Source organism: Haliotis asinina, chromosome 13 (genome assembly GCF_037392515.1).
Source record: "Haliotis asinina isolate JCU_RB_2024 chromosome 13, JCU_Hal_asi_v2, whole genome shotgun sequence".
NCBI classification, from domain to species: domain Eukaryota; kingdom Metazoa; phylum Mollusca; class Gastropoda; order Lepetellida; family Haliotidae; genus Haliotis; species Haliotis asinina.
Genome location: NC_090292.1, coordinates 35,452,681 through 35,464,884, shown reverse-complemented (window position 1 = coordinate 35,464,884; position 12,204 = coordinate 35,452,681). Strand labels below are relative to the sequence as shown.

The window sequence follows — 12,204 nt, the reverse complement described above, 5'->3', positions numbered from 1 at the left end:
ACTGGAAGGATTTCATACTGACATAGGAACATCAGAACTACTACAAACAGGAACAATATCTCTATATGTTTCAGAAAATAGTTTCATAATTACAAATAGGATGGGTTTTATAGACTATACAAATACAAGCTACATAAAATCCCAAAGCGGAAAATCAGAAATGACTTTCTTAATATTTTTCAAACTGAACATTTGTGTAACCCTGCAGTCATATCCCAACTTGAATTTTAAATGTATTCTCTGAAAAAGGATGAAAAAAGGTCAAATCAAAATATTGCCAGAGATGTGAAATATGCCCAGCATTAAAGATTAAAGCTTATTACATACAAATATAATACTATTAGTTTGAAATGCTTGGCAATTAATAATTACTTTTCTTAAAACTGTTGGAAGCGCACATACAATCACCACAGTAAGCCCACAATATGGTCAGAAATACATTCAGCTGGACAAGAGAGAGCTGTTATGTCAACAAATGTCAATCACATGATTGTTATCAAAAACTTCACATTTGACAGCACAAATCTGTTAGCTACATTCTTAGTCCATTGAATGTGACAATACATATTTTTCATAATTAATAATAAAGAACATGATGCCATAAATGATTTAAGTAGTAGGGATTGGTCTTATCCAAGCTCTGTTACATTTGTTGTGATTGGTTTGTGGCATTTTCATCCATAACAAGCATCAAAAGGGGACGAGTCTTCTTGGGTGGTGATGAATGGTTTTAGGCCCTTTCTCAACCAACATGAGAATATGTAATAACAAAGATACAGCTTCCTTGACAACAGCCTGCAAAATCAAGAACTGATGGTCCAAACCTATTATCAAGTATTGCTAAAACCCAGATTCACACCCATCCAAATGTTGTAATAATTCAGATTAGATTTTCTAAGAAAATTGTGGCTTCAAAAACTTTTAAAGCATTGGCAAAGACTGTAATGTTTTATGCCATCTCTCTTCCTCCAGGTACAGACAATGCAATATCAAAGTTAAAGGAGTTTGGACAGGTATTCTTGCTGAGTGTCATGAAGCCCGCCACCCCCTCGGACACAGCGCTGGCCATTGTGAAAGGGGGACAGAGGCGTGTGAGGGAGATCTTCTTCCCGTACCTTGATGTCAGGATACCATACCTACTTAGAGACTGGCTACCCAATGCTATAGAGGCCGTCACACGCTACATCTCAACACCAGCTCACTACAGGAGATAGCCTGAAGTGTGTTACACACAGCACTGCAACACCCTCTCACTACAGGAGATAACCTGAAGTATGTTATACACAGCACTGCAACACCCTCTCACTACAGGAGATAACCTGAAGTATGTTACACACAGCACTGCAACACCCTCTCACTACAGGTGATAACCTGAAGTATGTTACACACAGCACTGCAACACCCTCTCACTACAGGAGATAACCTGAAGTATGACACACGCTACATCACAACACCCGCTCACAACAGGAGATAGCCTGAAGTATGTTACACACAACACTGCTACATGATCTCGCTACAGGATATAGTCTAAAGAATATTACACACGACAATGCTACGCCATCTTACTGCAGGACATAGCCTATAGTATGTTACACACGACACTGCTACACCTTTTCACTGAAAGAGATAGCCTGAAGTATATATAATGTGACACTGCTACACCATCTTACTGCAGGACATAGCCTAACATATAACAGATACACTGTTGCATAGCATCATAGCTAGCAGTCACTTTCATGTAGTCTCATTATTTGCAAATAGTATACATTACACCATCACATGTAATCAGTCTGGTTTTGTCGTTGATGAAGGTTAGTCAGTGATGCTAGCACAGAGTGGCTCCCATCACCCAGAGGCTGGACAGCCTAACCATACACTCTATGTATGAATGCCTTACAAAATCCTGTCAGTATTCTCAGGTTATTAGCTTGGTCACTTGATACCTTTTATCAGGGACTTCACTGTAATTTATCATTATTAAATTATTATTATTATACAAAGACTGCTTATGATCTCTTTTTTTTGGAGTCCATAAAACTGAGTGTTGCATGGACTGGGATATCATGCTCCATGGCGATATCACAGCAGTTATATCATGTGACATTTAGCCTCCTAGTGTCTGTGTCTGGGTGGGGATCTTAAGAACAGTGTCTAGTGGAAGACATGGTAAAAATCTGGAGCTGAGCAGATTGCCAGTCATCACAACGACCATGGTGCTTGCATCATTGCAGTGGCAATAGCATATATTTGTATGCAGATGTGTGAAAAACATGATAGTTGTTTGGGGAATTAGTCCAGCTATATGCCCAAAGTTGCAAGAATCAAATTGTGATTTTATTTACAGGAACAACACAACACACAGCATGGGTAGTCTAAAGGAGGTGGTATAACCATATGAGTTGATGGCTTGAGCTAACCTGTGTTGGGGAGTCTAAACCCTACTGTCAAACATCTTCATTTTCTGATTGTTTATCTAAAACTTTAACAATGTAAGGAATATCATGTTGCTTCATAATGGGTTTGTCCTATAATAAATGAATCACCAGATAGAGGAGAATCCTTAATCCTGTTTATTGATCTGGCAGTATTGTGGCTGACACGTTTACTGGAAGTATAACATTACAATGGGGACATCAGAGAAGGCCGTCTGCTACTGTTTCTGGGAGCAAACCACTGAAGCATGGTGGATGGTAAAACAATGGGAAATGACTCAGTTTTGTCACAGGGAATGTGTTACTTCTTCAAGAAGCATCTCTTAAACTATGTAGCACTTAAACCCTTTTAATAGTGATGTGTTTGGGAGTTTGAATCAAACATGGTGTTGGTGTGTTTCAACACCCTTGTTTTTTGCTGTTTTTGACACAGTGTTTCATTTCACTCAAACTCCACAAATATTGAGTCAGTTGCTTCACTGCAAGTTCTAACATATCGTTTAAAGGACCCATTTAGCACAAAAAAAGTTATATTTACCCTGGAGTATAAATGACCGTACCACAATTAAGTTTATGTATAACTATCAAATTTTATGGTGTTCACATATTGATTGTTTGCTTGTAGTATAGTATCAGAAGTTCTGCTTGGTTTTAATAAGGAGTCATCAATATCCCTTGCAATGGCAAAATAGTCTTATGAATAAGTCTACTACTAATTATATTATGCAACACACTTTGTATTCCCCTCTGATAAGTGTAAATTGGCATGACTGCAATCTTAGGAAGAGGTCAAATGCAAGAAATGTCATTTTTGGGATTTCACTTTCTTAGTAAAGTACAAATTCTAGCACTAGTAGTAGTTATATTATGTCAAATATTTTGGTGGGAATATGGCAAAATAATAGGAGAGTATTAAAAGGTTTTTAAGTTGTGCTCCAGAAAAGAGCACCACCACCAATTTCAGTCTGTCAAAAGTGTTGCCATGGAAACACAAAAAAATATTTTAGTCAGATTTCCAAAACTTCCAAAAGGCACCAGTACACCACCACACCTATCAATGAGGAAAGTTCAGTGAAAAAATAATTGATTGATTTTAAAGCTCTGCTCAATTTCGAACTTATTGGAGACACATTTTTCCCCCAAACTCCCAAACTACCGAAAGGCACCAGTACACCACCAGACTATGGTATGTGCCAAGTTTTGCAAAGATATTTTGAATGGTTTTAAAGTTTTCTTCCAGAAAAGAGCACAACACCAATTTCAGTCGAAGTCAACCTTCTTGCCATGGGAATGCAAATAATATTATAAACGGAAATCAAAAACCTACCAAACAGCACCACTTCATCAGCAGACCTAAACATGTGGCAAGTTTGGTGAAGAAATAATGAAGTTTTGCAATTTCTATTCCGGAAAATTGCAGTAACACCAATTTCACATGAAGTCATTAAAACCTGATGCCATGAAAACGCAAGAAATATTTTCTTTACAAATCCAAAACTACCAAATGGCACCAGTTCATCACCAGACCTATCTCTGAGGAAGACATATTGAACAGTTTAAAAGTTCTGCATCGGAAAAGACAAAAGTGCACTTGCTCAAAATGCAATGCAAGGAATAGCAATGTTTATTTTCCTCTGATGACACATCTGTTTAATTGTACACAGGACAGGATTTGAGGGGATTGGCAAACAGGCAAACTTGCCTCTCCCCACATAGTACAGAACCTAGACATGAACCTGGACATTACACATGCACATTGCTGATGGTGGGTTTCTTAACTGATACAGTTGTTAGATTATATATTTTAGTGAATCGATTTGTTTCTTGAATATAACTGTGGACTGGTGTTGCTAGTTGATTACATTCAATATCATTAAATCGGCTATCACTGAACAGAACAGTTTTCATATCAAATCCTTTGACCTAGACGCATTTGTTTTGTCTCAAATGGACAAAAGGTGGACAAACCAAAAATAATGTAATGGATTATGGATTAATGGAAACACAAGGACAAGAGGGCATTTCAGCTAAATCCCTATCAATAAGGTGGGAGTTCAAATCTCTACAACCAAGACAGAGTTCGCATAGTATTATCCGACAAAGGCGTGATCAGAAGTCAGTGTGCTGTTTTAAATTTGGAGTCCTTGTTTATAATAGCTGTAAAAACTGTGGAAGTGTTGGGGTGTCTCTGGTACCACTAGAAAGGGAAATCCAAATTTGGATAGCGGAAGGTAGAAAGGAAGTATTGTAAGATGTGGATCTACGCATTATGTTGTATGTTACTGGAATTCACTAGTAATATCTGAAATGTTCGAAGGAACACAGAGGGATAAGTGTTGTGGAGCTAATTAATCCACTGGCCATTTTATGACATATACACAGTTTATGGAAGTATCTTCTTTCGGTCATTAAACTGCAGAAAACAGTTTTTCACAGCTAAAAGTCATTTCTAGTTCCAGTTTCCCCTACTTATGAATGATGTTGGAATATAAAAAGTTAACAACTATTAACAATTAGGTATAACTTATGTATCTGATTATATATAATTCTGATAGTAACAAATAAACCCATTTGAATTGAAAAGGAACCCCGGGCAGACCAGTTTGAGACCTGAACCTGAGGAAATCTAGACTTGTTTCATTTAAGGCTTTAGTACTGCAGAGAAGGTTTGGCAGTAGGCAAAATAATGTGTTTCAGGGACTGTGACACTGACTATTGACAACGTAATGGAACTTAGTAACGGAGCTACGCGTGAATAAGATGGGAGATAACTCTTATAAAACAAATGTGTGTTCTGTTAAGAAGCTTAGCCTATATAGAGAATTATAGAGTATCCCTGGCCTAAGTAATCTTATCCTCAGTACTTTTCGTTACACTCCACTACTGATCGGGGCTAACAAAACCTTATGGGAGGTCGCGTCAGGTAACCTTAGAGATTGACCAATCAGTACAAAAACGTACCAAATCGCAGAAGTGGACATTTGCACATACCTTTTGAACTTTTTATCTCGTAAAGATTCGTACCCGAACGATTCCGAATGCTATTTAACGTGCGCTTCCGGGTGATGCACACGGCGTACGTACAACCATGACAACGGTGAGTAAACAGTCGCTGAAAATAGTGTTTTGGCAACATTCAAGGATATGTCATCTTGTGGAAATATTAGCTGATGGTAACCATGTCAACAGAATCCCCAAAGCGTATATACTGCAGGTCAAATAACTGTGTTATATGCGGATTTTTGTTTGTTGAAGGATCAGTGTCGGTGATTGGGGAATTTTTAAAGTCCCGCCACACCCTAAACAGTAGCTGTTGTCTGATTGGTTAAATCCGTCCGGTCGTCTCGCGTTTGATTGGACGGTCGCAAGTTACCTGACCTCCTGCTATGGTGTGTTAGTTTACTTAGACTGTTGCACACTAGCTGAAGAACATCAAGATACGTTTGGGGTACTGCACATCAACGTCATGGGATATCATGCTGCTGTAAAGTGCCCAGCTAACGTTATGGTTTGGCACAGGTTTGTGGCCTGATCTTCTGAAGCGTAATTTTTATGTCGCCACAAGGTTAAGTTATTTGATGCTAACGTATTTTACGTTGTCTTAATGTTTTGTTTATCGTTAATTGTTAAGTATGTTTCCAGTTGAAACATAAGAAACCAAGCAGAAATGCTTTTCAATCTCAAAGTGTAACGTCTTACGGAAAAACCAGGACACCAATTTATGAGAAATGTTTTAACTCCGTGAGGAGCCAATGCGTAAGATTTCTTCAGCATAAATTTGCAACGTCGTTATAACCTTGAACGAACTAATGTTATAAAATGACGTAATAATGACGTTATGTCATGACTTTACCAATCTAAACCTTCCCACCACATTGCACTGGGTCCTTGACAGCATTTAACGATGTCTAAATGAAAGTCTTTTGAGTGCCAGAGATGGTATAAATACCAAAACTGCACCAGCTAGATATGTTGACTCAGCCAGATTCACCCCCTCGACGTGAAGGCTACCTAGCTGTTTGTGACTTGTACAAGGAGACTTTGTGGTACTGGGATGTCAACAATAATGTCTCCTCCTGAACAACCAAAGCCGGGTCGGTCAGTGTTTCTTGATGGTGTATCCATGTGAAACTAGGGCATAATATCCCAGTGTGGTAACTCTCTAAAATGACATACATGTACGTGCAGGCTAACACAAGCAGCAAGCTGGGTGTCTTGGATGCAATTTAAAAGAACATAATTTCTTTGAATGCATCACTGACAAGCGAGATTTACCCGGAAGAGCTGTTCCTCGTTATAGTCTATACTGTCTACGTAGTTTTTGTCCTCATCAACCCTTAAGCAAAGGGTGCATTCTGAATCTGACGTCGGCGAAGAGGGAAGTAGGGGAGAGCCGATGGACAGGTGAAGTCGATTGCGGGCAGGAAATGGACGAACGCCGAAGGACCAACATAAATAGCCGATTCATCGGTCAAGACCAAGAGGCTCTTATCTAACTTAAAAGGTCAAAGAAATGTCGCAAACAACCCTAACACCTTATGTTCCAAACGCAAATGAATAGATCTCATGTAAGGGACGTAAAATATATCTCGCTGCATATCCTTGGACACCCCTCTCCAGGGACTGGCCTCAGCTGGTCTTTCATCCTGGAACCCTTTACAACGGTGTGTTTCGCCTTGATCGGTTTGTATCTGGCACAGATTTGCCTCTGACACAAGCGTGTAATCCATCAAGCATCTGTTTTCTCTATGTGTGTGTTGTATCGTGGATCTGTTTTCTCTATGTGTGTGTTGTATCAAGGATCTGTTTTCTATATGTGTGCGTTGTATCAATGATATGTTTTCTCCACGTAACATATTTCCGTAATAATATTACACTGCAGTATCTTCAACAGGCGAGTAATAAAAAAATGATATTTACGGACTATAGACTGCTGAACCTGTGTCATCATACTCCAGTGAATAATATTTACAAGGAGCAGAAAAGAGACAGAGAGAAATGTTGGGAGTGGCAAGGATCAAAGGAAAATCCTCGAAGATTCCAAAACTTACCATCGTAACCTCTCAGTGTATTGGGCAGGCCGCTGAAAGGGTTGAGTCTGTGCCTCTCGAACTTCGGGCAGAATACAAACGCAGCCTAAAGAAAGTCTTAAGTTTAGACCTGAGCATTCGAAATAAAGTCTTCTGAAATTTATTAATGGAGGTCAGTAATCGGATATACATTGTATAGACGAATCACCTGACGCCTGCTCATTTAGACGTTGTTGAATTAGACTGCAGTTACAAATATATTTTATAAAGAACATACGTTAGCTATATCATGTTACAGCCAACCTGCATACAAGAGCTCACAACTGACTGCTCTGCACTACATGTACTTATTTGTCTACACCACGATAACTCGCCAATAAAACGGCTAACCGTTACAAGTACGCGATGAATACGCACCTGCCTTCAAGGTAGTTACCTGAAAGTAAGCTGACATACCGTTGAATCAGCTTTTTCAGTTTATTAGAAAAGAAACACATGACATGAAACAGAAACAGAAACCACCCTTGCATATATTATCATGTACAAAATTGCTGATCCCTGTACCCTCTTAAAATCATCAACCATAAAACTTATGATATACTCTCATCTCTCTTAGCCATTACTGTTGATTTTCACCTTTCTGATAAGACAAAGCAGGGAGCCTATATAGAGAGTTATAGAGTATCCCTGGACAAAGCCACAAACAGACGCGATATTAACGCATGGAATCACATTATAAGATGAAAAATTTGAAACGTATGTCTAATGCGTTGCAAGATCGGCCAGTTTGCCACTCTTCGTTCTTGGTAGCCAGGAGCCAAGTCAAGAAATCCACAGAAATGAGACGGACGGGGTCTTTCTCTATTTCTATGGTAAATCAGATGGATACCGTTGATAACTGCACAAACCAGTTGTGTGGCAATGAGCGCGAGCGCTTAAGAGCAGACAAACCAGTCTACTAGTGAGTAATCAGTCTTCCGAGAAAAGCCGAAGTCTCAGGGGAGATAATAGAAACAGGTACGAAGAAAAACACTTCAGCTGAAACGCTTCATTTGACAGAATGGTATGAATACCCTCTTTGTTATTGCTTTGAAGGTCATTATGTAAGAATTTGATTTTTAAGCTATTCATAATATGTCTGTTTTGGGTTTGTTTTCAGGCGAGGTTCTTTGATCAGCAGAAGATCGACGGTGAGTTTTGTAAGATGCTACTGCTACGCGACCACACCCATCTACATGTTTTCATGACAGTCCGATTCTGAAATTATAACGTGAATTTCCACAAACCGAGGTCGGCCGAATCAGGAAACAAATCGAACCGTATCGTATTTTGTGTTTTTCTTCTACAATCGATATCTTTGTATTCCCGACGCTGATCCCATGGTTGTGGTTGTCTGACTTCACCTAGTTCATCTAAACGTCGTTTAACTGGCTGACCTAGGCTTTACCGTGCATATATATAATATAAGGTATCACAGCAATTTTAGACTGGCTCACGTGCCAACCGTACTTACATATGAGAATGAGAGGGCATATCATCACGTTGATCAACAAAGATAAAATACAGTTTTATCTTTGAATTAACAGGGAAATCTGGGCATCATGTATGTTGCATCAGTTGTGGCTTGATTATCTGTGACTGACTTTGAAGCTGTGACGTTTCTATTTTGTTCACACTTATTAAGTCTATAGCAACATGCTGGTGTTCTGTAATTAATTAATTAATTGATTAATTAATTAAGCCAGTACCAGACAATTGTTATATATATTAAAAATGACCCCAATGTTTACATTAGTTGTGTGGGTGACGTCAAAAAAAGTGTGACGTCACAATTTTGTGTGTATGAAGGTGGAAGGTAGGAACGGGAAAATAAAAAGATGGCAAGTGGACCAGCGCTTCGTTTTTGTTTGTGAAAACACGGGTTAGCAACAGGGCCCCATGTCTCTGAAGGTTGCTAACGTTTGTAGGGCAATAATCCTACACACGCTAGTGATTAAAATCATGAGCATCTATGTCCATGACAGGGGTATGATGCAATGTGTACACCAAGTCAGCGAGCCTGATCATATGGTTGTATCTTAATATTGATCTTCACATCTGCTATATTCAAAAGAGTGGCATGCTTGGAGTGGACGTTTTGCTCTGGTTTTGTACATTTGTACATATTGTGATCATGCCCATGAGTCCACAAGTGTTTGTAGATATACATACACAGAACTTAATGATACACATCAGAGTTGAGATGTATTTGATGGCTTTTACAATATGGAAATAGACTCGAGGCAGTATGGAAATAGACTCTAGGTTTGATGTGAAACTGAGAAAAGAGTATCCCAGTTCTGTGCAAACTAAATATCTACTTTCAAAGATCATGGGTAACCAACCAATCACTGTTCAAAAGCATATAGACATTGTTCCACAATGTATTACATAGTCCATAGCCCAGTCTCTTGTCACACTCAGTAGAAGGGTCATTATATCTCATCTTAAACCTCAGCTGATGTCTCATCTAAAGCATCAGTTGGTGTAACACTATGCCTCACCTAAAGCATCATTTGGTGTAACACTATGTCTCATCTAAAGCATCAGTTGGTGAATCGTTATATCTCACCTTGTATTTGCAGAATTTAAAGAGTGCTTCTACTTCCATGCACGAAAAGGCTTCATCCAACAAGAGGGTGAACTGAACATTATCATGAGGTCCCTAGCATATAGCCCCACCAGACAGGAAGTCCACAATTACTATGTGAAATGTGCATCAAAAGATCCCAGTAGTAGGTATACAACTGACATGTGGACAGTCAGTTTGCAAATACAGTTTGTGTGTGGGTACTGTATCTGCAGGTTCTAAATATACTATGAAAAAATGAACTTAAACTGTTGATAATGACGGTACAGTTAACTCTTGAGTTTGCATTGTGAATTGTTGATAATACTTAGATTGTCTTTAGGGACAGTGCATAATTTATTGCTAGGGGGTTGGTGATGATTTTAAAGGGAGTCACCCATTTTGTTCCTGGTTGGGGGAGTGGGGGGCATGTCATCAGTTTTGTACATATTCTGGAGGGGACTGAATGATTTTGAACATGACCATGGTAGGGGAGGAGTCACTTACTTTATTTGTAAAATTTGGGATGTAGGGGATGCAACTCCATAAGAGTCATTATCACCCCCCTGAAATTGTATTAGTTCCGGAGTCAGCAGTGTGCCTTGTTGATGGTGCTGAAATTGTTGTTAGTTCCTCAGTCTGCAGTGTGACTTGTCGATGATGCTGAAATTGTCTTTTGTTCCTGAGTCAACAGTGTGACTTGTTTGTTTCTAAGTCCTTGTTTTGATGATACAGCCCAAGGCCGGATTGACTTTGCGTCCTTCCTGGATGTGATGCATGAGCATAGTGAGGTGGAGAACTGTGAGACTGAGATGCTGCAGGGATTCCGGGCACAGGATGATGGCAAGAGAGGAACTGTGTCTGCCACAGAAATGAGGCACATCCTGATGACCATGGGAGAGAAGCTGAGTCGGAATGAAGGTTTGTTGTTGTGTAGTGCCACATCCATCAATATTGTTGCTGTATGGTGAGGGTCTGTAAATTTTCTGGACCAGAGAATCCAGTGATTGATAATGAGAACAATGATGCATACACTAACATTGTACAGTCTCACAATCCAATCCAGCAGGTTGCCATCTATGACCTGTGTGGGTCATTCAACGCATAATCAGCAGTCTTGTTATCATGCTGAAGTTTGTTGTGTGTTGTTATAAGTAATATTGGGACAGTGGGGTAGCCTAGTGGTTCAAGTGTTCACTCATCACACTGAAGACCTGGGTTCAATTCCCCACATGGGTACAATGTGTAAAACCCAATACTTGTGTCCCTTCCATGATATTGTTGGAACATTGCTAAAAGGGGCGTTGAACTAAACCTCAATCACTTACTATAAGGAAAGAAGAAGCACTCTTGATTCCACATTATAACAAACTGCAGAGTTCCACAGGATCTTCACTGTACTGTGCTTAATTGTCTGTATTTGTAGTGGACAGCCTCTTCCAGGAGAATGGCCTGAACCCACGAGGCGAGGTTCAATACCAGAAGTTTGTAGATGCTATGCTGACGCCATCACCAGACTACTAGACTTCCTCAACTTCACATTGACTAAACAAGAAACGCCTCTCTGATGGAGACTGACAGCAGCATCATCGAAGAACTTTCAGCATTCAGCAAAGCATCACTGCTGCTAATCCTGGCTTACATTCCACAGCGTGACAGTACTTGATGAGACAATGCAATTAGGTTGTGACCATTCATTATTGTTTATCAAACACTTCATTAAAGTTATAAGCACTACATAATTCCACTGTATACTGATCATGGTAATACACACATTGGGGCATGGTTGGCCATCATGTATGTAATTAATAACCACCTTTCCATTAGCATCAGTGCTGTAACATTTGATATGTGATATATATCTTTGTTAAATCTATGCAATGCCAGAATAGACTTGACTTGTTTGTTCTACTGCCAATTTTCAACCGTCAATGTGTCAATACACTGATGACCATTTTCTGCATTCAGTTTACATGCTGTGTGCAAATGTGCTATTATGTTAGTTACACTGTTGTTTGAAAGGGTGTACAGAAATGTAACACCATTGTAAATACTGTATTTCCTTCTGCTGCGCCTAGGAAATACAGAAGTTATAAGGGTCTTACAGTCCCGGACACCCCTTCAGAACACCCAT

General features: G+C 39.4%; 2 protein-coding genes across 4 annotated transcripts in view; both read left to right on the top strand.

The window, feature by feature from the left end:
* Positions 1-2,002, top strand: part of LOC137260062 (hydroxysteroid 11-beta-dehydrogenase 1-like protein) — a 98,855-nt gene extending 96,853 nt beyond the window's left edge. For all 3 annotated transcript variants that reach the window (XM_067797752.1, XM_067797754.1, XM_067797753.1), the window contains exon 7: positions 973-2,002. In XM_067797752.1, coding sequence (XP_067653853.1) covers positions 973-1,214 — 242 coding nt within the window. In that variant the 3' untranslated portion in view covers positions 1,215-2,002. The remainder of the gene's footprint in view (positions 1-972) is intronic.
* Positions 2,003-8,429: 6,427 nt separating this feature from the next.
* LOC137259738 (calmodulin-like protein 4) lies at positions 8,430-11,956 on the top strand. Its single transcript, XM_067797338.1, has 5 exons — positions 8,430-8,525; positions 8,622-8,652; positions 10,087-10,236; positions 10,806-10,991; positions 11,497-11,956. The coding sequence occupies exons 1-5, from the start codon at positions 8,523-8,525 to the stop codon at positions 11,592-11,594; spliced, it is 468 nt and encodes a 155-aa protein (XP_067653439.1). The 5' UTR covers positions 8,430-8,522; the 3' UTR covers positions 11,595-11,956.
* The last annotated feature ends 248 nt before the right edge of the window (positions 11,957-12,204 follow it).

Excerpts from the sequence above, each read along its gene's own strand:
- LOC137259738 (XM_067797338.1), top strand. Across the intron at positions 8,653-10,086 it reads TGATCAGCAGAAGATCGACG|AATTTAAAGAGTGCTTCTAC; the intron begins GTGAGTTTTGTA and ends TTGTATTTGCAG. Across the intron at positions 10,992-11,496 it reads GAAGCTGAGTCGGAATGAAG|TGGACAGCCTCTTCCAGGAG; the intron begins GTTTGTTGTTGT and ends CTGTATTTGTAG.